At 39.5% G+C, this 26,228-nt stretch overlaps 1 protein-coding gene across 2 annotated transcripts in view; it reads left to right on the top strand.

Moving 5' to 3' along the window:
* JMY (junction mediating and regulatory protein, p53 cofactor) overlaps positions 1 to 26,228 on the top strand; it is a 105,047-nt gene that overhangs the window by 40,298 nt on the left and 38,521 nt on the right. For both annotated transcript variants that reach the window (XM_074384348.1, XM_003920812.4), the window contains exons 2-3: positions 14,792 to 14,965; positions 25,918 to 26,068. In XM_074384348.1, the coding sequence (XP_074240449.1) occupies positions 14,792 to 14,965; positions 25,918 to 26,068 (325 nt within the window). The remainder of the gene's footprint in view (positions 1 to 14,791; positions 14,966 to 25,917; positions 26,069 to 26,228) is intronic.

Below are 26,228 nucleotides of genomic sequence, written 5' to 3'. Positions count from 1 at the left end.
TTCTGGTTTTGGGTGTTTTTATCCTTTTTGTGCTGGTTTCTTCCCATCTTTGTGGATTTATTTACCTGTGGTCTTTGTAGTTGTTGAGTTTCAGATGGGATCTCTGAGAGGACATCCTGTTTGTTGATGATGAAATTATTTCTTTCTGTTCCTTAGTTTTCCTTCTAACAGTCAGACCCCTCTGCTGTAGGACTGCTGGAGGTCTGCTCCAGACCCTGCTTGTCTGGGGATCACCTGTAGCAGCTGCAGAACAGGAAGGGTTGCTGCCAGTTTTTTGGCTGCTATCTTTGTCCCAGAAGGATACTTGCCAGATGTCAGTCTGAGCTCTCCTTTATGAGGTGTCTCTTGCCAGATGTCAGTCTGAGCTCTCCTTTATGAGGTGTCTCTTTGGATATACGGGAGTCAGGGAGCTGCTTGAGGAGACAGAGAGTCTGTCCTTTATAGGAGCTCAAGTGCTGATCTGTGAACTTCATTGTTCTGCTCAGAGCTGCTGGGCAGGTATGTTTAAGTCTGCTGTAGCAGAACTCATAACTGCCTTTTTTTTCCCCCCAGGTGCTCTGTCCCGGGAAGGTAGGGCTTGCTTTATAAGTTTCTGTTGTGCTTCTGCCTTTTTTCAGGGATGCCCTGCCCAGCGAGGAGGTAGCCTAGTCAAAGTCTGCCAGCAGAGGCATTGCTGAGCTGCTGTGGGCTCTGCCCAACTACTGTGTAAACTTCCTTGCAGTTTTGTTTATAGGGGTATAGTTAGAACTGCCTCGGTAATGGCCTTCTGCCTTTGTAGTAGCAGACTCTCTCTGTTATGGTGGACTGCCTCAGTAATGGCAGACGCCCTTCCCCCTACAGAGCTGGACCGTGTCGGGTTCAGCTGTGCTTTCTGTGAAATTCTCAATCCAGAGCATTTCATATTGCTAGTCTTTGTTGGGGTGGGACCTGCCAAGCCAGATCACCTGGCTCCCTGTTTCAGTCCCCCGTTTTTAAAGTTGAACGGGCGACTCTGTCTCCCAGGCATTCCAGTCACCAGTTGAAACAGCGCCTGGATCTGTGTGAGTTTTTGTGCGGAGACCCGCTGCACTGGCTTAAACAGCCACACTGGAGACTTGTGGCACTTTTTTACCCAGTATTCTCCTGGCCTGGCTCCCTGTTTCAGTCCCCTTTTATTCATTTGGACGGGCAACTCTGTCTCCCAGGCATTCCAGTTGCCAGTTGAAAAGGCGTCGGATTTGTGTGAGCTTTTGTTTGGAGACCCACTGCGCTGGCTGTCATACTGGAGACTTGTGGCATTTTTCCACCCAGGAATCTCCTGGCCTGGCTCCCTGTTTCAGTCCCCTTTTTATCAGTTGAACGAGTGACTCTGTCTCCCAGGCGTTCCTGTTGCCAGTTGAAATGGCGCCCGGATTCGTGTGAGTTTTGTGTAGAAACCTGCTGCGCCGGCTGAAACAGCCACACTGGAGACTCGTGGCGCTTTTCCGCCCGGGAGTTTCCTGGTCTGTGGGCAATAGAAATGAGTTTGGAAATGCAGTGACCATTCACCCTCTGCCTTTTTGCTGGGAACTGCAATCCAGAGCTGTTCGGATTTGGCCATCTTGGATCCCTCTCCCACCCTCATTCTTTTAACAGTTTTGCTATTTCTGAAACCTGGTAGAAAAATAATTATCTCAATGAAAGTGTTTGTTTTCAAGTGAAGTGTAAGAGAAAGGGCTTCTTTTTATGTACATATTCTTGGAAGGAGGGAATTACTCCTTTGTTGACCTAAAAGGATGAGGCTGAGGCACAAAATATAATTTGAAGAGTTTACTTGGGCCAAAATAAGGACAGCTGCCGAGAAGACTCAGACTCAAGTATCCTTGAATATGCGTGGTCTTTGTTACAAACAGATTTTTTAATTTTTTTATTTTCAGACAAGGTCTGCTCTGTCACTCCACCCAGGCTGGAGTGCAGTGGTATGCTCTCATCTCACTGCAACCTCCACCTCCTGGGCTCAAGTGATCCTCCCACCGCAGCTTCCTGAGTAGCTGGGTCAACAGGTGTGCACCACTACGCATGGCTGATTTTTCTTTTTTTTGTGAAGACAGGGTTTGACCATGTTGCCCAGGCTGGTCTTGAACTCCTGACCTCAAGGCGATCCAAAGTGCTTGGATTATAGGTGTGAGCTACTGCCTGTGGCCACTAATTTTTTTTTTTTTTAATGCATATGAGTCTTGCCTTTTTGTCTAGTCTGCAGTACAGTGGTGCAATCATGGCTTACTGCAGCCTCGACATCCCCATGTGTGCCACCATGTCCGTCTTTTTTTTTTTTTTTTTTTTTTTTTGAGATGGAGTTTCACACTTGTTACCCAGGCTGGAGTGCAATGGCATGATCTCGGCTCACCGCAACCTCTGCTTCCTGGGTTCAGGCAATTCTGCCTCAGCCTCCTGAGTAGCTGGGATTACAGGCACGTGCCACCATGCCCAGCTGATTTTTTATATTTTTAGTAGAGACGGGGTTTCACTGTGTTAGCCAGGATAGTCTTGATCTCTTGACTTCATGATCTGCCCACCTCAGTCTCCCAAAGTGCTGGGATTACAGGCGTGAGCCACAGTACCCACCCAAGATTTCTTTACTCGGGAAAGTCTTCTTTGATGTTTCCCTGGAAGCAGAGAGGTCTTTGAAGGAAAAAAAAAAGAAAAAAGAAAAACTATTACTGACTTTTCTTTGCTTGTGCACACACACACACACACACACACACACTCACTCTCTCTCGCTCTCTCTGTCTCTCTGTCTCTCTCTCTCTCTCTGTGTCTGTCTCTCTCGCTCTCTCTGTCTCTCTTGTCTCTCTCTCTCTCTCTGTGTCTGTCTCTCTCGCTCTCTCTCTCTCTCTCTTTCTCTTTCTCTTTTCTTTCTCTCTCACTCTGTCTCACCCAGGCTAGAGTGTAGTGGTGTAATCTTAGCTGGTAGTTGGGATTACAGGCACATGCTACCACACCTGGCTAATACTGTATTTTTAGTAGAGAAGGAGTTTCACCATGTTGGCCAGGCTGATCTTGAACTTTTGACCTCAGGTGATCCACCCACCTCAGCCTCCCAAAGTGTTGGGATTACAAGCATGAGCCACTGTGCCTGGTCAGCTTTTCTTAGCTTTCATCACAAAGCAGCATCCTATGTGACCTGGCCTCTGTTTATGTGTGCAGTCTTATTTGTAATTTATCTGCCTCTCATTCACAGAGGTGTTTACCTTTGCAGTTTTAAATTTGTTTGGGACATTTATTAATGTCTCTGTTCCTATCAGATTAAGTAAAGAGTTTGCTTAAAGAAGCAGAAAAGGTGTCTGCTTTGGTTCACCATTGTGTCCCTAGTGTCTGGTAGAATGTCTGCCTAGTAGTAGAATCACGGAAGTATTTGTTGGATATATCAATGCTGGGCACAGAGTGGGCAGTCCACAAATACAGTACTTTCTTGACTAATTACATATGTAAATAACTTATTAATACTTGTTATGTGACCAATATTCAGAGCGTTTTGTATTTTTAGTTGATATAGTTGTACATATTTGGGTGGTACATGTGATATTTTGATACTCATATTCAGTATGTAATGATCAAGTTAGGGTAATTGCAATATCCATCACCTCAAACATTTATTCTCTTTTTGTGAGAATACAAAAAGAGATGTTGGGTACATTACAGTTTTTCCAGCTGTTTTAAAGTATACAGTAAGTTACTGTTAACTGTAATTTTCATTACTATACTGTTGAATACCAGAATTTATTCTCATTGTATCTTTGTATTCATTAACCTACTTCTCTTCACCAAACCCCAGATTGATGTTTGAATTGCTTCTTTTTGCTCTAGTGTACTCTATTAAAAACAAATAATAGAACAAACCAAAAAACTGCCTGTTGAAAAAGTGGAAAAACAGAAATAGCTTTGATCAGCTTATTAAAAAAAATAGGTGTCAGGGCGTATGAAACTCAATGTTAATTGGTTATTATGGCTTTGTTTTGAATGATTTATTTGTTTTACTTTTATGATAGTTTAACACATACAATGAAATATAACATGTCTTTAAGTAGGCTTGAGTCATCTATTCTTAAAAATTAATAGACTTGAGTTTTTACACCAGTTTTAGGTTTACAGAAAAATGGAGCAGACAGTACAGAGATTCCATACTTAATCCCTCTCTCCTGTCCTCAGTCCTTCCTGTTACTAACATTTTGCATTGGCTGTGGTACATTTGTTACAATTTATGAACCAGCATTGATGCATTATTATTGAATAATCCATAGTTTACATTAAAATTAATTTTTGTGCAGTTCTGGGTTTGCTTTCCTTTTTCAGAAAATGTAGAACCCTAGAATTTCTGTGTTTTGACAAATGCATAATGTCCCGATGTCCCGTATATGGCATTATAATATGTTACAAAAGAGTTTACCTGCTCTGAAAATCCTCTGGACTCTATCTGTTCATTGGAGTGCTCCATCTCTACTCAGCCCCTGGTAATGAATGATCTTTTTACTCTGTAGTTTGGCATTTCCAGGATGTCATGTAGTTGGAATCATATAATATGTAGCCTTTTCAGATTACTTTCTTTAGTTAGCAGTATACATATAAGGTGTTCCATATCTTTTTGTGGCTTGATAGTTCATTTCTTTTCCCTTTTTAAAATAATATTTATTTGTTATAGAGGTGGGATCTCCCTATGATGCCCAGGCTGGTCTCAAACTCAAAAAGTGCTGGTCTCAAAAAGTGCTGGGATTACAGGCCTCGGCCACAGTGCCCGTCCAGCTCATTTCTTTTCTTGTTGAACATTTCATTGTATGGCTGTACCATAATTTGCATTCAGGTTTTCACAATTAAGAATAAAGCTTCCATAAACTTCAGTGTGCAGGTTTTTGTGTGGATAAAGATTTTCAACTCATTTGGATAGATATTAATAATCCATGATTGCTATATTAGGTGGTAAGAGACATGTAGTTCTGTAAGAAACTATCAGAGTGGACTGAACATAGTGGCTTATGCCTGTAATCCAAGCACTTTGGGAGAGACTGACGTGGGAGGATTGATTGAAACCAGGAATTCAAGATGAGCTTGAGTAGCATAGTGAGATCCCATTGCTACAATAAATTTAAAAAATTAACGAGTATGGTGGTGCACACCTGTAGTTTCAGCTCTTCAGGAGGCTAAGATGGGAAGATCACTCGAGCCCAGGAGTTCAAGGCTTCAGTGAGCAATGAATGTGCCACTACACTCCGGCTTGGGTAACAGAATGAGATCCTGACTATCTCTCTCTCAGTCAACTATCAAAATAAATAAAAAAGAAAGCTTATGTCTCCTAATGTGACTGTACAATTTTGCATTTCCATCAATAATGAATGAGTTCTGGTTGTTCCACATCCTGTCTAGCATTTTCTGATGTCAGGGTTTTGGATTTTCAATATTCCAGTAGGTATGTATTGGTATCTCATTTTAATTTATAATTCCCTAATGTTATATGATGTTCAGCATCTTTTCATATCCTTATTTGTCATTTGTATATTTTCTTTCTTTTTTAAAAAATAAATACAGGGTTTCATCATGTTGGCCAGGCTGGTCTTGAACTCCTGACCTCAGGTGATCCGCCCACCTCGGCCTCCCAAAGTGCTGAGATTACAGGTGTGAACCACCACGCCCGGCCCATTTGTATATTTTCAATGAAATATTTGGCCCATTTATATAGTGGATCTTTTTTTGCATGAGCTTCAGGGGTTCTTTGTATATTTTTGGTAACAGTCTTTTATCATATGTTTTTTGCAAATGTTTTCCCTCCATCTGTGGCCCATCTTTTCATTCTTAATAGTGTCTTTTGCAGAGCAGAAGTTAAATGAAGTCCATCTTAACAATTTTCTAATCGATTATGTTTTTGTTGTTACGTCTAAAAAGTCAATGCCAAAGGCAAAGTCAGTTGAATTTTCTCCCGTGTTATCTTCTAGATATATTATAGTTTTGAGTTTTACATTTAATTCCATGCTCAATTTTGAGTTAACTTTTATGAAGGGTACAAGGTCTGTGTCTAGATTCTTTTTTAAGACTCTTCTATTGAATTGTCATTGCCCTCTGTTAAAAGATCAGTTAACTGTATCTGTGTGGATTTATTTTTGGATTCTATTCTGTTCCTTTGGTCTACTTGTGTATTCTTTCACAAATACCCTACTGTCTTGACTACTGTGGTGTATAGTATCTAAAAAAAAAGTTAAGTAGTGTGAGACCTTTGACATTCTTCAATATTGTGTTGGCTATTCTGAGTCTTTTCACCTCTCTGTAAACTTTAGAATCCATTTTTTGATACCCACAAAATAACTTGCAGAGATTTTGATTAGGATTGCATTGAATTTATAGATCAAGTTAAGAAGAACTAATGCCTTGTCAGTATTGAGTCTTTCTATGCATACACATGGAATATTTCCTTAGATCTTCTTTCCCAGGTTGGTCTTGAACTCCTGGGCTGAAGTGATTGTCCTGCCTCTGCCTCTCAGAGTGTCTGAGATCGCCAGGCATGAGCCATTGCACCTGGCCTGGAGGAATGTGTGGTGGGATGTATGGGTGTGTGTGAATTCATTTTCTACATGGACAAATATGTCATCTACAAGCAGAGACAGTTTTACTTCCTTCTTCCCAATCTACACATTTAAAATTTCCTTTTCTAATTGCATTAGTTAAGACTTTCAGTATTGTGTTAAAAATAGGAGTAGTAAAGGGGACATTTTGCCTCATGATAGTGGGGACACTTCTGGGTTTGTACAAAAGTAATGGTAGTTTTAAAACCACAGTTACTTTGCACTAACCCAATACTTTCTCACTGTTAAATATGATTTTAGCTTGAGGTTTTTTTTTTTTATCAAGGCAAAGAAGGTTTTCCATTCCTAGTTTGCTGAGAGTTTTATGAATTGTATGTTGGATTTTGTGAAATGAATTTTCTGCATCTGTTGATTTGATCTCGTGATTTTTCTTATTTAGCCTGTTTTTGTAATAGATGACATTAATTGATTATTTAATGCTGAGCCAGCCTTGTATACTTGGAATAAATCACATTCAGTTGTGGTATATAATTCTTTTTACATATTGTGTTGGATTTGCTAAATATTTTGTGGAGAATTTTTGTGTCTGTACTAATAGGAGGTGTTTGTCTGTAGTTTTTTTAAAGACAGGGCTTTGCTCTGTTGCCCAGGCTGGAGTGCAGTAACACGATTGGGACTCACTGCAGCCTTCACTTCACAGGGTCGAGCAAGTCTCCCACCACACCTGGCTAATTAAAAAAAAAAAAAAAAACTCAAGAAACACAAGTCTCACTATGTTGCCCAGGCTGGCCTTGAACTCCTGAGCTCAAGTGATTATCCCACTTAGGCTTTCCAGAGTGCTAGGGTTACATGTGCAAGCTACCATGCCCAGCCTGTTTTTTTTTTTCCCTGTAATGTTTGTGTGTTTTTGCTATTAGGCTACTGCTGGCCTCATAAAATAAGTTAGGAAGTATTCCCTCTAATTCTATTTTCTGTAAGAGATTTGAAAGAACTGGTATAGTTTCTTCCTTAAATGTCTGGTAGAACTCACCTATGAACCTGTCTGGGCCTGATGCATTCTGTTTGGGAAGGGTGTTACCGATTCAATCTCTTGAATGGATATAGGTCTGTTCAGATTACCTATTGTTTCTACTTAATTTTTTTGAGCATATATGTCTCATTTTCTTTTACTCACCATTATACTAACAAGGATGTTTTGACTGAGGAGTGTTAAAATCATCAACTCTCTGTGAACTTGCTTCCTCCTTTTTAAAAATTCTTTCCATTATAACTTACTGTACTTTGAAGCTCTATTATTAGGTATGTACACATATGATTGTTGTGTCTTCCTGATGAATTGACTCTTTTGTCTTTATAAAACATTCTGGGCTGAGCGCAGTGGCTCACACCTATAATCCTAGCACTTTGGGGAGCAGAGTCAGACAGATTGCCTGAGCTCAGGAGTTCAGACCACCCTGGGGGCAACATGGTGAAACCCTGTTTCTACTGAAATACAAAAACTTTGCCAGGCTTGGTGGTGCACATCTGTAATCCCAGCTACTCAGGAGGCCAAGGCAGGAGAATTGCTTGAACCCAGAGGAGGTTGCAGTGAGCCAAGATCCCACCACTGTACTTCAGCCTGGGACAGAGGGAGACTGTCTTTAAAAAAAAAAAAAAAAAAAAAATTCTGCATTATCTACAGTAATACTCTATATCTTACAGTGTACTCTTTGATATTAATATAGTTCTTCCAGTCTTCTTACACTTTACTGTTTGCTTTCAACTTGTTTCTTTTTATTTATTTATTTTCTGGGTAGTGGGAGACAGAGTCGTGCTCTGTTACTGAGGCTGTAGTGCAGTAGTGCAATCTCGGTTCACTACAGCCTCCACATCCTGGGTTCAAGGGATTCTCCTGCTTCAGCCTCCCAAGTAGCTGGAACTACAGGCGTGTGCCACCACACCTGGCTAATTTTTTGTATTTTTAGTAGAGACGGGGTTTCACCATGTTAACCAGGATGGTCTCGATCTCCTGACCTCAGGTAATCTACCCACCTTGGCCTCCCAAAGTGCTGTGATTACAGGCGTGAGCCTCTGTGCCAGGCCTTGTGTCTTTGTTTTTAATATTCATCTCTTACAGGCAGCATATAATTGTGGCTTCCTTTTTTATCCATTCCAACAATGTACCTTTACAGAGTTTAGTCCATTTATATTTCATATAATTCTTGACAAGGTTGGATTTAGGTCTGCTTGTTTTCTCTTTGTATCTTCTGTTTTGGTTTCTTTCTTTTTGTTTTTTCTTTCTTTCTTTTTTTTTGGACACAGAGGTATGTATATGAAAATACCCTGTGGTTTTTACTTATTTTTTTCTCCTCTTTTCCTGATTTCTTTTGTGTTAATTTAATAACATTAACATATTAGGACTTATAGCTATACCTTCTTAAATTATTATTCTTTTAGTGATTGCCATAGAGATTAAACCATACTTAGAGTTAATATCGTACCACTTCATCTCTTTTTAAGAGACAGGGCTTTGCGTTTTCTCCCAGGCTCGGGTGCTGTGTCTCAGTCATAGCTCACTGCAGCCTCAAATTCCTGGGTTCAAGTGATTCTCGTGCCTCAGCTTCCCGAGTAGCTGGGATTGCAGGTGTGTGCTGCCATGGTTGGCTAAATTTGTATTTTTAGTAGAGAGACAGGATTTTGCCGTGTTGACCAGGCTGGTCTCAAACTCCCAACCTCAAGTGATCCACCTGCCTCAGCCTCCCAAAGTGCTGGGATTACAGGCGTGAGTCACTGCACCTGGCCCATCTTAAGAAGCCACATGTGTCTGTATAGATTCATCTTTATTCCTGTTCTTTATGCTGTAGGTTTCATATTTATTATAGTCAGATACATTATAAACTTCACAGTACAGTATTATGATTTTTGCTTTGAACACTCATGTGTATTTTATAGAAATTAAGAGGAAAAATAGTCTATTTTCCACTTATGTATCATTTCCAATAGTCTTTATTCCTTTCTGAAAATCTGAGTTTCCATCTGTATCCTTTTCCTTCAACCTAAACACATTTTGAAAAACATTTCTTATGGTGTCCATCTGCTGGTGATGAGTTCTCTTTTAATTTAACTGTCTATTTTTTCTTTGTTCAGGAAGGATATTTTCTTGGAAATGGAATTCTGGGTTGACAGATATTTTGTTCTTCTTGTTGTTGTTTTCTCTTTTCCGTTGTTTCTAGTTTGAAGTCTGTGTTCATAGGTGTACTTGTTCCTCTTGTGTTATTTTTCTCTGGTTGTTTTCAGGAATTTCTGTTTTATTTTTGACTTCTAGTAGTTTGACTACAATATGATAAACCTACTTGTGGGTAACTGCATTTGTCTACTTGGGACTATCAGAGCCTCTTGCATATGTAGATTTATGTCTTTCACCAAATTTGGGATTTTTCTTGTAATACTTTTTTTCTGAATCATTTTCTCTTCTCCTTCTGGAACTTCAATTCAATATATGTTAAGACCTTTTGGCCAGGTACAGTCACTCACACTTGTAATCCTAACACTTTGGGAGGCTAAGGCACTAGGATTGCATGAATTCAAGAGTTCAGGACTAGCCTGGGCAATGTAGTGAGACATCATCTCGAATTGTGGGGGAAGACCTTTTAATATTGCCCTATAAGTCCCTGAGGCTTTTTTCTCTATAAGATTGTATAATTTTTCTTTGTCTTCAAGTTCATTGAATGTTATTACAACCATACTCTATACCCATAAAGCGAATTTTTAGTTCTAGAATTAGTGTGTATTTTTTTGTTTTTTTTTGTTGTTGTTGTTGTTTTTTTTTTGTTTTTTTTTTTTTTTTTAGACGGAGTTTCACTCTTGTTACCCAGGCTGGAGTGCAATGGCGCGATCTCGGCTCACTGCAACCTCCGCCTCCTGGGTTCAGGCAATTCTCCTGTCTCAGCCTCCTGAGTAGCTGGGATTACAGGCATGCGCCACCATGCCCAGCTAATTTTTTTTTGTATCTTTCGTAGAGACGGGGTTTCACAATGTTGACCAGGATGGTCTCGATCTCTTGACCTTGTGATCCACCCGCCTCGGCCTCCCAAAGTGCTGGGATTACAGGCTTGAGCCACCGCGCCCGGCTGAATTAGTGTGTATTTTTTGAGATTTCCTGTTTATTCTCGATGAGTGTATTTCTTTTATGTCCAATTAGCATTATAATAGCTGGTTTGAAATCTTTGTTAAATCTATAACTGTTTCATCTTGTGATTCATCTTATGGTCTTCATTGATTGCTTTTTTTTTTTTTTTTTTAAGATTTTTTTATTTGCCAGTTTTGTTTTTTTTTTTGAGACGGAGTTTCGCTCTTGTTACCCAGGCTGGAGTGCAATGGCACGATCTTGGCTCACCGAAACCTCCGCCTCCTGGGTTCAGGCAATTCTCCTGCCTCAGCCTCCAGAGTAGCTGGGATTACAGGCACACGCCACCATGTCCAGCTAATTTTTTGTATTTTTAGTAGAGACAGGGTTTCACTGTGTTGACCAGGATGGTCTCGATCTCTTGACCTCGTGATCCACCCGCCTCAGCCTCCCAAAGTGCTGGGATTACAGGCTTGAGCCACCGCACCCAGCCCATTGATTGCTTTTAAGTTCTTTTTTTTTTTTTTTTTTTTTTTGAGATGGAGTTTCGCTTTTGTTACCCAGGCTGGAGTGCAATGGCGCAATCTGGGCTCACGGCAATCTCCACCTCCTGAGTTCAAGTGATTCTCCTACTTCAGCCTCCTGAGTAGCTGGGACTACAGGCGTGCCCCGCCACACCTGACTAATTTTTATATTTTTTGTAGAAACAGTGTTTCACCATGTTGCCCAGGCTCATCTCAAACTCCTGACCTCAAGGGTCTTCGCCTTCCAAAGTGCTGGAATTATATCAAGGGTCTTCGCCTCCCAAAGTGCTGGAAGACAGGGAGGCCTGTCTTTGCCTCCCAAAATGCTGGAATTATAGGCTTGATCAACCCCACCTGCCCCACTGATTGCTTTTTGATGACTGAATTTTGTTTTTCTATTTCTTTGTATGGACATTGTGAAGGATACATTGTAGAGCCTCTGAATTCTGTTATGTTTCCTCAGAGTTGCTGATTTTTAGTGGTTTTCAGCAGTAAAGTTGATTGGATTCTAATGTCAAACTCTTAACTTCTTTACAGAAGGAAGCAGATGAAATATTTATTGTTTTGTTTTATCCGGATTGCTTAGTACCTGTCCTGTGCATGTATAGTTCCTGTGAGCACCAGAAATTTGAGTAGAGTTTATGTATGAATTTGGAGTTTCTTCTTCTTAGTCTGTCTGCTTTTCAGCATTGTCCTCTGGCTTTCTAGCTGCTGTGGTGGTCCTGAACTCTGTCCTCAGATTCTTCAAGCTAGCAAGACTGTGGGTTTCTTTTAGCCATACCTCTCTCCTTCTTCTGGCATACACTGGGGCATACCCTCAGGCTGAAAGGCATGAATTAAAAAACCACCTAGAGCCCTCCCTGCTTCCAAGGTATTGTTGATGTCCCTTCCATTTTAATAGCTATTTTAGTCACTCTGCAGTGTCTACAGGCAGTTGTTTTGTAATATTTTACTCCACAGTTTTTTGTTTTTATCAGTGGCAAAACTTTGTTTGATAGAACTGCTCAACTAGTACTGGCAAGAGTCAATTCTCCCTATTAGCTAACAGTTGCCTTAAAAAAAAAAAAACAGATTGATAGCTAATATTTGTTTGGCACTTCTTTGTTATAAAAGCACTTTAATGTAGAGTACCTGGTTTATCATGATTGTCAATAATACAGGTGCTGCTACATAATTGTGCCAAAAATCTGAACAGGAAATGAGTCTGAATTCTCAATTCAGCATAATTACATATATGAACTGATGATAGCTAAAAAGCAAGCAAATAAGTGGGCAGGACAGTAGTAGAAACTTACCGGTGTGAAAAGAAATAGAAGAATTTTATGCCTTTAGGGAGATGATACTGCCACCAGATAAATGAGTCCAAGTTTAAATATGTAAATTGTGGTCTTACTGTATTAGTTATTTTCATTTGTTATTTCATTTATTTACTTTTTGAGATGGAGTCTCACTCTGTCACCCAGGCTGGAGTGCAGTGGCACAATCTTGGCTCACTGCAACCTCCACCTCCCAGATTCAAACGATTATCTTGCCTCAGTCTCCCAGTAGCTGGGATTATGGGTGTGTGCTACCACGCCTAGCTGATTTTTTTTTTTTTTTTTTTTTTGAGACGGAGTTTTGCTCTTGTTACCCAGGCTGGAGTGCAATGGCGCGATCTCGGCTCACTGCAACCTCTGCCTCCTAGGTTCAGGCAATTCTCCTGCCTCAGCATCCTGAGTAGCTGGGATTACAGGCACGCCCCACCATGCCCAGCTAATTTTTTTGTATTTTTAGTAGAGACGGGGTTTCACCATGTTGACCAGGATGGTCTCGATCTCTCTACCTTGTGATCCACCCGCCTCGGCCTCCCAAAGTGCTGGGATTACAGGCGTGAGCTACCACGCCTGGCCTGATTTTTTTAATTTTAGTAGAGATAGGGTTTCACCATGTTGGCCAGGCTGATCTAAAACTCCTGATCTCAAGTGATCTGCCTGCCTCAGCCTCCCAAAGTACTGGGAGTACAGGCGTGAGCCCCTGTGCCCAGCTATTTTTGTTGTTGTTGTTGTTGTTGTTTTTTGAGACAAGGTCTCACTTTGACACCTAGGCAGGAGTGCAGTGGCCCAATCATGGCTCCCTGCAGACTCGTCCTCTTAGGCTTTAGGAGTTCTCCTGCCTCAGTCTCCCATAGCTGGGACTACCAGCTAATTTTTACATTTTTTTCTCCCAAGAAATCTTGTCTAAGATTAAATTACTGGGTTTTGATTTTTTGGTTTTTATTTTGTTTTCTTTTTGTTTTTTTCTTGGAAACAGAGTCTTGCTCTTTCACCAGGCTGGAGTGCAGTGGTGCCATCTCAGCTTGCTGCAACCTCCACCTCCTGGGTTCAAGTGATTCTCCTGCCTCAGCCTCCCGAGTAGCTGGGACTACAGGCAGGTGCCACCATGCCCAGCTAATTTTTATATTTTTAGTAGAGACAGGGTTTCACCATGTTGGGCCAGGATGGTCTCAATCTCTTGTCCTTGTGATCTGCCAATCTTGGCCTCCCAAAGTGCTGGGACTATAGGTGTGAGCCACTGCACCCAGCAAATTATTGTTTTTATACAGACGAGGTCTCGCTACATTGCCCAGGCCTGTCTCAAACTCTTGGCCTCAAGCAGTCCTCTTACCTTGACCTCCCAAACTGTTGGGATTACAGGTATGAGCCACTCCACCCAGCCTCATTCTTTTCCAAATGTTTATTTATAATTTTCATAATATTTATCACAATTTGAAATTCTTTCTCTCTTGAAAAACCATTGGGAAAAGAATAGTTTTTTATAAAATAAAATAAAATTAATTAATAATTGTTTTCTGTTTATTCACTACACTATAAACTCTTGAGGACCAGGAACATGTTTTTGTATGTCCAACTCCTAGGCCAGTGCCTGACCATGATTTTGAAGGAGGTGACAAGTAGAAATTGAATAAATTTATTGGAAATGTTCCAGATTCAGATGATTTTTTTTTTTCCTACTAGATAGTAGAAAAAAATTGGGGGTCCAGTGCAGTGACTCACACCTGTAATCTCAGCACTTTGGGAGGCTGAGGAGGTCGGATCTCTTGAGCCAAGGATTTCAAGACCAGCCTGGGCAACATGATGTGACCCCATCTCTACCAAAAAAAAAAAAAAAGTTTCAACAAACCTAACTAGGTGTGGTGGTGTGCGCCTTGTAGTCCCAGCTACATGGGAGGTTAAGGCAGGAGAATAATTTGAGCCCAGGAGGTGGAGGTTGCCCCAAGCTGAGATTGCACCATTGCACTCCAGCCTGGGTGACAGGAGTGAAACCCTGTCTCAGAAAAAAAGGGAAAAAAAATTTTCCTGAAGAGTTAAGGCTAAGTTAAATACATTGAGCCTCAAAAGAATGATTCAGACAAAGGTCTTGAGTACTGAAACATCTGAAGCATGGAGATAGTGATGAAAAGCAGTCAGTGCTTTTAGTTCCCTCTTGCTTCTATGTTTTGGGGTTCCGAGGTCCTCATATGATAGGGAGGGAGTTCAAAGCAAGTATTTACAGGTTATTAGAATTGATTTTCTTTCCTTTTTTTTTTTTTCTTATCCAACTTCATTCCTTCACATAGAATTGATTTTCGTTATTTGTGAAACTGTCTTATTCCACAGCTCTTGGATAAGCACAAGAACACAGAGAGCATGGTGGAGCTTCTGGATTTGTATCAGTTGGAGGATGAAGCCTACAGCAGCCTTGCAGAAGCTACAACTGAACTCTATCAGTATTTACTACAGCCATTCCGAGACATGAGAGAACTTGCTATGCTACGAAGACAGCAGATCAAGGTATTTTTTTAATTAGTAGCCTGCCTCTTTCATAGTTCTCAACCTGAAAGGCCATGTGTCATCCACTAGAGGAACTTCAAAAAAAAAAGAAAAAAAAAAAAAAGAGCGAAAAAGGGGCACCTGGTCCTATTTCTATTTCTGCAAAGTTTCTTGTTTGGTAGATTAGGGTTATAGCCTGAGCATCCATTCTAAAGGACCTCAAAAGGCAATTCTGCTGAGTATCCAAGGTTGAGGATAGCCCAGAAAGTAATGTGTTCAAGTTAGCACAAAGTTGTAAATACAGTGGGAAATACCTATTTTTCCCTTTCCTGTACTTTCCTTCCTCCTCTAGTCGTGTCTCCTCTTTAATGTTTTGGAGACTGTGCAGTCTTAGACGTCATTACCAGAAGTTTTGGACAGGCTGAATATGGTGCCTCATGCCTATAATCTCAACATTTTGGGAGGCTGAGGCAAGAGGATCGCTTGAGACCAGCCTGGGCAACATAGGGAACCTGTCTCTACAAAAAAAAAAAAACAAAACCAAAAAACAAACTAGCTGGATGTGGTAGTTCGTGCCTGTAGTCCCAGCTACTCAGGAGGCTGAGGTAGACAGAAGATTGCTTGAACCCAGGAGGTTGAGGCCGCAATCAGCCATGAATGTGCCACTGTACTTCAGCCTGGGCAATACCTTGTCTCCAAGAAAAAAAAAAAAAGAGCGTTGGGAACTTTTTTTTTTTTGAGGTGGGATCTCATCATATTGCCCAGGCTCATCTCAAACTCCTGGGCTCAAGGGATCTGCCCACCTTGGCCTCCCAAAATTCTGGGACTACAGGTATGTGAGCAACCATACCCAGCCAGTTATGGAAGCATTTCTTTTCGAAGAACTTGTTAGGTAAATTTTAAGTTTTTAATGGAAGAACTTTAAATACATGATTTTTTAAATTAGTATATGAAGCATATTACACACAAAAAAATTCTTTTCGGCTGGGCGCAGAGGCCTTGTGCCTGTAATCCTAGCTCTTTTGGAGGCCAAGGCAGGTGGATCACCTGAGGTCAGGAGTTCAAGACCAGCCCTGCCAACATGGTGAAACCCTTTCTCTACTAAAACTACAAAAAGTAGCTGGATGTGGAGGCTGAGGCAGGAGAATCACTTGAACTCGGGAGGCGGAGGTTTCAGTGAGTCGAGATCATGCCATTGCTCTTTGGCCTGGAGGACAGAGCAAGACTCCATCTCAGTAAATAAATAAATAAATAAGTAAATTTTTTTTTTCCTCCACAATATAGGTGAAAAAACACTTTTTGAGATAAGCATTTAAGAGTTTGATTTTATAGCTGACCTTAAATATTATGTGTAATTCACATATGAATGGTGCTGAACTAGAACACTAAAATTGTCTTTTTACATAATAGATTAAGTTGGAATATCATTATATAAGATTGAGTCTTTGAGAAAATTAGCAATTACTCTAAGAACCTTATGCGTGGGGACAGGGATGAGTATATTTGAAAATGTGTGAGAAGGTCAGGTTGTCTGTCTTATTTTCTCCTTCCTAATGTGTCAGGGTGGAGAGTATGACAGTCACATGACTCAGACGGACTCCTGATAAATACCTTTGAAAGATACTGTGCTGCCAGCTTTTTGTGGGGTTTTGGTTTTAGTTTCGGTCAGTCAATTTTATCATAAATTTGGCATTTGGGTTAAAATGGTAACATGGGAAAAAAAAATGGTAACATGGAACAAAGAATTTTTAGATGCTGGAAATTTGTTTCTTTTTTTTGTTTTGTTTTTGAGACAGCGTCTTTGTCACCCAGGCTGGAGTACAGTGGCATAATCTCAGCTCACTGCAGTCTTGATGTCCGGGGCTGAAGCAGTCCTCCCAGCTCAGCCCCACAAACAGGTTTTTTGTTGTTGTAGTTTTTGTAGAGACGGAGGTCTCCCTCTGTTAACCAGGCATGTCTCAAACTCTTGAGCCCAAGCAGTCTGCCACCTTGGCTGCGCAAAGTGCTGGGATTACAGGAATAAGCCATTGTCCAGCCTGGAAATTCCTGTTTCTTTTCTTTTCTTTCTTTTCCTTTTTTTTGAGATGAAGTCTCACTCTGTCGCTCAGGCTGGAGTGCAGTAGTGTGATTTTGGCTCACTGCAACCTCTGCCTCCTGAGTTTAAGCAGTTCTTTGCCTCAGAGTAGCTGGGATTACTGGCACCCCCCACCATGCCTGGTTAATTTTTGTATTTTTAGTAGAGATGGGGTTTCACCATCTTGGCCAGGGTGGTCTTGAACTCCTGACCTTGTGATCCACCTGCCTTGGCCTCCCAAAGTGCTGTGATTACAGACATGAGCCACTGTGTCTGGCCTGGAAATTCTTGTTTCTTTAAATGAATTATAGATGTTTGTCTGAAGAACTTGACTAGAAGGCCATTAATAAACTGGAAGACATGGACACCCACCTACTTTAGACTGCTGCCTTGTTTAGCAGACAGTCCCTACAGCATAGCACTGACTATCCAGAATGTATACACATTCTTTCATATACTTATATCACAATTTGTACTGGGTATTAATATTAGCAAATTGTCCTACTTGTCAGGCTGTATTGTCCACTAGCATCACGTAACTGCTACCTTTTTCCTGGATAGTAGAATGTAGGTGAAGAGGAACAGAAAACATGTTTTGAAAATTTGTCTTTTCTGATAGTAAAAATGGTATTTCACTGCATTTCTTTTCCTAAGACACTGAGAAAATGCCCCATCAGCCATGACTCTTCTTTTATTCTTGATCCTACTTGTGAATTTGCAAATACAAGTTTAACAAAGTCAATTAGATTTAGTTAGCAGCTCATACATTTCATTAGATTGAGATGTGTTGGCTTTACATAGACTAGCTAATTTAATTATCACACAACCTTGTAAGTTGGGTACTCTTATTATTTTATTTTCCTACTTCAGAGATACGAAAACCAATATTGGGATAATTATGTACTTGTTCACAGCTAATTTGTAAGTGGTAGAACTCATCATGGTACTCAAATCAGGTATCTCTGAGTCCAGAGATTTTTTTTTAAAAAACTGCATTACTGGTTACTTGTTACTTTCAAGTTAAAAAAATCTGTACTCAGATTTTTTGTAATTATTAGGATCTGTTAGAAATTTTTTTTTTTTTTTTACTTTTAAAACCTTTTTTTTAAAAAACTGAAACACAATCACACGTTAGCCTAGGGCCTACACAGGGTCAGGATCATTGAGATGTCACTAGGCCAATCAGATTTTTCAGTGCCAATATAATTTTATCAAACCCCCGTTGTATATGTGTCTCATTGCTGACGGAAACATCATCACACTGCACATGACTCTAATAGAAGAATTTTCAGCAATGCAAAGGAATGAACTGATAGACACAGTATGGATAAGTCTTAAAATCATGCTAAGTCAAAGAAGCAAATACAAAATAGTGTATAATGCATGAAGGGGAATAGACTTCAAAGGGGCAACGAAGAATCTTTTGTAGGCGATGAAAATAGTATTTGATTGATGTTGTTTCAAAAGTGTATACAGATGTCAAAACTCACTGAGTTGACCATTCTAAACATATTTACTTGTTTGTATGTAAATTAAGCCTTAATAAGATTGTGTACAGGAAATATGCTGAGGAAAGGATGCCTGACACAAAGAGAGCATAAAGTTTGTGATACCTTTATTTGAAATTCTAGAAATGATCATTCAGATCTGTACTGACAGAAAACTAAATAGTTGTTGCCTGGGGTGGTTTAGGGGAGATTGACTGAGAGGGAGCAGGCACCAAAGACATCTTTGGAGAGATTATTTAAATCTAGATTTTAGTGGTTGTTAAATGAGTGTATAAATTTGTCAAAATCAAAATTTACACTCAAATGTTGCCTTTCGTATGCAAGTTATATCTCAATAAAGCGGATGTTAAATGCAAAGAATGTACACACTTATATAAGAAGCACACAAAATGGGATGATCAACAGTGCCTAAAGATATATGTAAAAAGAGGGACTGTCTAGGGCTTCACTACTGAAGAATGAAGAATTTTCAGTAGGAAATGGGTACGTTACAATCTCTTTTGGAGATTGGAGTGGAGAATATTCCTGATAAAGAGATGTACAAAGAGGAATGGTTTAGTGCTTGTACTTAGTGCTTGATCCAGGCAGTGGTATTGGCAGTATTACTTAATTGAATCTTCACACCAATCCAGCACCATTGATGGTTGCTAGAGAGTAGCATGGTTGGGCTTGAACACATGCATTTAATAGCAAAACCTGCTGTTATCCACAGGGTGTGAATTGTTTGATGTGCCTTTAGACTAAGGATTTATAGGAAATGAGAGGAAGGATGGCTGGAATGCTGTTACATTCTATGGACAGTTGTGTCTTTTGGGTTCTAATCAGAATATCAGATTGGTTACTTCAACAGAGAGAATTATTATTATTATTATTTTATTTTTTTTAGATGTACTTTCGCTCTTGTTGCCCAGGCTGGAGTGCAATGGCACGATCTTGGCTCACCTTAACTTCCGCCTCCTGGGTTCAAGTGATTCTCCTGCCTCACTCAGCCTCCTTAGTAGCTGGGATTACAGGCATGCCCCACCACGCTTGGCTAATTTTGTATTTTTTAGTAGAGACGGGGTTTCTCCATGGTGGTCAGACTGGTCTCGAGTTACGGACCTCAGGTGATCCCATCCGCCTCAGCCTCCCAAAGTACTGGGATTACAGGACCTGAGCCACTGCGTCCGGCAGTCAGCAGAGAGAATTTAATATAAAGAATTTGTTTGTTCAAAGATATGCTTGAAATGCTCTAAGAAAGGAAAAAAAAAAAAGAATTTGTTAACTAGATATAAAGTTGTTAACCAAATAATTGACCTTTTCTCTGTATGTAGAGCTTGATTTCCAATGGTTTCATTAACCTAGGTATTAAAGTATGTTAGGAAAGAAGGTAACTTGGCATCCCAGATGTATAGTGTATTTATATTAGTTTTTACATTTAATATTTATGATATTAACATATACTATCTCACCTGTTAAGCATTAAGCAGCTTCTGCCTACCAGCATTATTTTAGGACTGGAAGTCTTTCTGAGATAGACACCTCTTTAGGGAGCCCACAGATTGTAAGTCTACCATATTAGGTCTCAAAATTGTGATCCCCTGACTAGCAGTGTCAGTATAGCCTGGAACCCTGTTAGAAATACAAATCCTTGGGCTTCACCTCCTCAGATGTTACTGAAACTCTAGGAATGGACTTCAGCAGTCTTTGTTTTGACAAGCCTTCCAGGTGATTATGCTATATACTTAAGTTTCAGAACTACTAGGCTAATAAAACAGGACTTGAAACAGCTTAAGGATTTCCCATACTGAAGGCTACAATTTTTCAGGGTCGGAGCTTTTCTGGGTCTTACCAGTTGGTTGGAGCATTAAAGCTGTGAAACTTCAACAGCATTAAGAAGCACAGAAAGCTTGTTTGTGTTCTTTGTATTTGTAGCTATAAACATATTGTGAAGGTAAAGATGTTAATCCAACAACAAAGTACAAGTTACTTTCAAATGAAAGTAAAATGAAGTTGAAACTAGATGAACCCGTAGATTTTTAAATCCGGTGTCTTTAATGGATCAGAGCCAGTTGGCCTTTACTCATCGTATTGATCAACCATAAGCCCTTAAAACAGATTGTCCAACTTATTTTTAAATATTCCTGAAAGTAAATAAGCTAGAAACTGAAAGGCACTTGCATTTCTTTCTGTTGTAGCGAGTCACCTCATTTTGCCAATTGTCTCCTGGGAAATTGTTGAATGTGCATTTCATTCTTATGCCAGCCTTCAGGGCAGGTCTGTAGGTGCCTTTCTGTGAAATAGAAAAAGGTACCCACCCAACTCACCCATCAAACTAATTAGAAAAGAGCCCCTTCTCATCAAGTGTAGAAATACACATGGCCTGGCAAAGTATGAACAGCATTTCGTTATCTACTTTGCCCCCTTGGTCAGGTGCTATTTATTGTGCAGGGTGCAATTTTTACCACTGTATCCATCCACTGCATGCATGCTGTGAACTATGTAGTGCCACCATTATACATTAAGATACTCACCTCTCACCTGAGCTATATTTTCCTTTAGTTAACGTGTGTTTCAATTTCTCTTAACTTTTTTGTAAAAGCATAGTTTCTCACATTTGGATATAAGAATCTCTAAATATTTGCTCTGAATATAAAAATCCATGAATACATGCTGCCTAAGCTAATCACGTTGTTAGATCATTCAAGAGTCATCTTCAGGCAACCCCAGGGCCTAGAAAATTTGCATTATAGATGCTGTTACATTAGTATATTCACAGTTTTTTTCCCCTCATCCTTTTCATGATGGTACATTCACTAATTTATCTTGGCATTTGTTTTACCAAAGAATCTAAGGTGGATTTTCCCCCTACTGTTTCTTACATAAAAGCCAGTATCCAAGTGCTGTACTTCACAATAATTCCATGACAGGAAATTTGTATTTATAAACTAGTTTGACTGTCCTAGCTGGCACACACTTTTTTCCATGTTAAAGACAGGCACTGTTTTCTGTCTAGCACTGAAGTTGAAAACAGAGGTGTCATTGTTTTTAGCACATGATTCAACTAACCAGTGCCGCACATCTTCAAACTTGCCAAGTTAGGAAAAGTACTTAGTACCCTTGCTTAATGTCTTAGGTAAAATAAACTATTAAACAAGTTCCTTACCAATTGGCTGCAACATTAAAGCTATGAAACTTCAAATCAGTTAAAAAAAAAAAAAAAGCATTAAAAAGCGTGGAAAGCGTGTTTGTGTTCTGTGTATTTGTAGCTGTATACATATTATAAAGCTAAAGATATTAATCCAATAAAGTACAAGTATTTTCCCCCTCTTCCAAAAGCCATAATAGGCTGGGTGCAGTGGCTTATGCCAGTAATACCAGAACTTTGGGAGGCCAAGGTGGACAGATCACCTGAAGTCAGGAGTTCACAACCAGCCTGGCTAACATTGTGAAACCCCATCTCTCCTAAAAATAAAAAATAAAAATAAAAATTTAAAAAGCTGGGCATAGTGGCTTGCTTCTGTAATCCCAGCTACTCAGAAGGCTGAGGCAAGAGAATCTCTTGAACCCAGGAGGTGGGGGTTGCAGTGAACCGAGATGGCACTACTGCACTCCAGCCTGGGTGACAGAGTGAGACTCCATCTCAGGGGGAAAAGAAAAGCCATAATGCAAGTTTTTACAGTTCTTTTTCTTTCTTTTCTATTGATAAATGATATAGGGACCTAACAATGCAAGTAAAAATGATTTTTATATTAAGATTTTTGAATTCTGAACATTCTTTTTATTAAATTTCTGTTCCATAGTTTATCTGTTGAGATCTAGTCAGAAAAACTAGTTATTTCAACAGAGAGAATCTAGTATAAAGAATTTGCTAACATGGTATAAAGTTGTTAACCAGATCATTGAGGAGGCAAGAAAGTAATGCTAAGGTACCTCAGAGGAAGCAATTGTAAAAACAGCTACCGCTCCTAGGGTTGGAGAAACAAAGGAAAGGGATTGGAATTATTAAAACTTAAGCGTAGAGGAGGAACCCTGTGGAGCTGACCTGAAAAAAAGGGCATTGCTTGCCTGGTTTTCAATGCAGAGACCTAGTTCTCAGAAGATTCCATTCTGGGGGGTTGGTTTGTCATGGGGTTGTACTATGAGCCTACGGTTTAAAAGCTGCAAATTAGATTCTGTTATTGCTTCAGAAAGGAACTGCTGATGGCTTCGGCAAAGTAAGGCTGGGGTGATGCTGACAGGAACAGCAGCCAGTTGAAGTCTAGGGATGCAGACAGTAGCGTATCTCCTCCCTCTTCCAAACTCTGCTATTGGCAAAGGCTAAATGTGATTTGCAGTCTCAAACCTAGCTTCACAAGATAGAAGGATGAACTTGGAGATGGCTAGACAAGAATGTACATAGGTCTTTGGACTTTAAATGTTAGGGGGAACTAGCTTAAGGTCTCAGTTACAGTAAACTAATTATGGGTCTTTAACAGTTGGACAGATGTTAATAGCTGCCAAGTTTTAGAAGTTAGTTAAAGGCTGGGCAAGGTGGTGTGCACTTGTAGTCTCAGCTTGCTGGGAGACTGAGGCAGGAGGACACTTGAGGCCAGGAGTTTGGGGCTGCAGTGTGAATTGTGCCTGTGACTAGCCCCTGCACTCCAGCCTGGGCAACATAGTGAGACCCCATCTCTAAAGAAAAATTTAAAGTCAGTTAAAAAGCAGCTTAAAACAAAAGCATACTGAGCATTTGAATATTTCACAGTCCATATATTTGAATATATTAAGGTAGCAAACTATGTTATCTTCACATAATTGTCAAAGGATTTAGACTTTTAAAAAAAGCTATAACCTCTCTCATTTTCATTTGTCTTTCTTTGTATTATTAAATACAGTGTAATCATGCTGTTGAAAAAAAAATCTTCTGTTATAATATCTTGAGTAAGGGTTTTAAGTTTTGACTTACAGCATTATTAAATTTCTATTCCATATTTGTAAATACTAAGTATATGCTTTTAAACCTGTATGTTATAAATTTAGAGGTAATTGCAACAAAAGAAAGCACACATACTGATTTTGTTATAGCAGACAACTCCACTGGAATCCTTAAATCTAAGATGAAGTCTAAATATGCCATTTAGTACTTAGAATATCCCACAGTGGTTTTCTGTCAAATAAAATACACTCCTTTGCCTGACTTTTAAAATGTCTTTTAAGAAAACCTCATATGATAACAATCTACCTTCTTAGTATCTCTCATTACTTTTATTTTTCCCTCGTGAAAGCAAGCAGGCTGGACTGCCCTCTGTCCTTTAACAGGCACAAAAGTTTTTAGGCTTTTGCTCAGGTTGGTCCTTGCTCCAGCATACCTTTTCAGTGGTTTTCTCTCCTTAACGTACCTGTCAAAATCCCACCCCTTCTTCAAAGCCATCTACATTTAATGAACCTCAGTGAAGTTTGTCCTCACCTACACAACCGATTTTGTAAAATATTTTTCTGAGACAGAGTCTTGCTCTGTCACCAGGCTGGAGTGTAGTGATGTGATCTTGGCTGGCTGCAGCCTTCGCCTTTTGAGTTCAAGCAATTTTCCTGCTGCAGCCTCCTGAGTAGCTGGGACTACAGGTTCACGTCACCACGACCAGCTAATTTTTGTATATTTAGTAGAGACAGGGTTTTACCATGTTGGCCAGGATGATCTTGATCTTTTGACCTTGTGGCCCACAACTGATGTTCTTTCCCCACAATACCTTTTATTTTTCTCAAAGGTGTTTTACCCAGAGACACACTTAACCATCTGTAGTATCTGGCTAAAATTCTACTGTTAATATAAAATTCTACTCTTAATTTTTCCAGATATTCTCATTATTCCATTTAGAAAGTCTGCCCAGACTGCACCCAGATCTCTACACCTGATGCTCCACTTAATGTCCTAGGCATGCTCATTCATGACTTTAAAAAAAAAAAATCTAATTCTGTTTTTCCCTTTTTATTAATAGAGATAGGGTCTTGCTATGTTGCCCAGGTTGGTCTCGAACTCTTGGTCACAAGCAGTTCTCCATGTCTGGGAGCAAAAACGAAGGTAGTTTTTTACATGACTCAACTCCCAAGCTTATTTTGCCCTTTCACATAGTGAGATTAGGTTCCTGAGACTTTATTTTCCTTTCACAGCGTTGGTTAGAGAATATGGGTTATAGGCCGGGTGTGGTGGATCACTCCTGTAATCCCAGCACTTTGGGAGGCCAAGGCAGGCAGATCATTTGAGGTCAGGAGTTCGAGACCAACCTGGCCAACATGGCAAAATCCCGTCTCTACTAAAAATACAAAGATTAGCCCAGTGTGACAGGCACCTATAACCCCAGCTACTCAGGACATTGAGGCAGGAGAATCGCTTGAACCTGGGAGGCAGTGGTTGCAGCAAGTCAAGATAACACCACTGTACTCTAACCTGGGCGACAAAATGAGACTCCTTCTCAAAAAATACATACCTACATTATATATATATATATATATATATATATATATATATATATATATATATATGTGTGTGTGTATATATGGTAGGTTGCATTATTTCTACCTTTGGAATTCATGATAAGCTTTCTAGTGGCTTAATGATGCTTGATCAATGTTTTCTTTAAGTGTGTCATGGGTGGGTTAACATTTTGCCTGTTTTTTTTTTTTTTTTTTTTTTTTTTTTTTTTAATTTATACTAATAAGGTTGTCATTGATTTCATATATGACTTGTTGATAACCATTTCTCTATATATGGTAAAGCAAGATTGTGTGTATAAGTGATCCATTGCAGTCCTTGATTGTACCTTCTTCCGTGTTAAAACGTACTTGTGTAATGTTTTGAAATATACTTTTAATATTATCACTTCTTTAAATTTTGTTTTAGCATTCACCCAGTTCATTCCTGTCCATCCTTTGATTTTCATGTATCTGAGCTACCACGCCTGGCCTTCCTCTGTAACTGTTATCTAAAGTCTTTTCAGTATGCACATAGGCTGATTTTTGTATTGTCCATCTGAAAATCCAAGTTTTCAATTGTTTTATTTAGTGGCTGTTAAGGAAATAAACAATTTAAATAATTTGGGGGGGGCACAAATATGTCTTAACTAAAAAAGGTAGTTTATCATAGAGGAGGAAATAAATTCCTCACTGAGACAATTAAACAATCAGTCTTAACATTTTGGTATATATCTGTTGCTTGTGTACGGAGTTGGGGGGATGGAAGAAAGAGCAGAATGGAAATAGGTTTCTATGGCAAATATCTTCAGTATTACTATGAATTAACTTGTTTTATAAATTAATAGCTTCTCCTCTAGATCAGGGAAGAACAGGTATTCTTTGTGATATATAAATTTTAAGTGTTTAAGGAATGGGTAGAAAAAAGAAGAGAACTTAATTTTTTCTTTTTCTCTCTAAAGATTTCCATGGAGAATGATTATCTGGGACCTCGAAGAATTGAGAGTCTACAAAAAGAAGATGCTGATTGGCAGCGGAAAGCTCACATGGCTGTACTGTCTATTCAAGATCTTACTGTCAAGTATTTTGAAATAACAGCTAAAGCTCAAAAAGGTAAGTTTCTTAGTAAAATTATCCATTAGGTATTTTTGAAAATGAGTGGTTAAGTATTTTATGTTCAGAAAAATTACATAGAAAAATATATAAGGACCACACATAATCCCAGTGGTTAGAGAAGACCACTGTTAGCAAATTAAGACACATACTATCAGTC

This window comes from Saimiri boliviensis, chromosome 1 (assembly GCF_048565385.1).
Source record: "Saimiri boliviensis isolate mSaiBol1 chromosome 1, mSaiBol1.pri, whole genome shotgun sequence".
Lineage (NCBI taxonomy): Eukaryota > Metazoa > Chordata > Mammalia > Primates > Cebidae > Saimiri > Saimiri boliviensis.
Note: the sequence above shows the minus strand (reverse complement) of the source record. Positions and strands in the feature narration are given on the sequence as shown.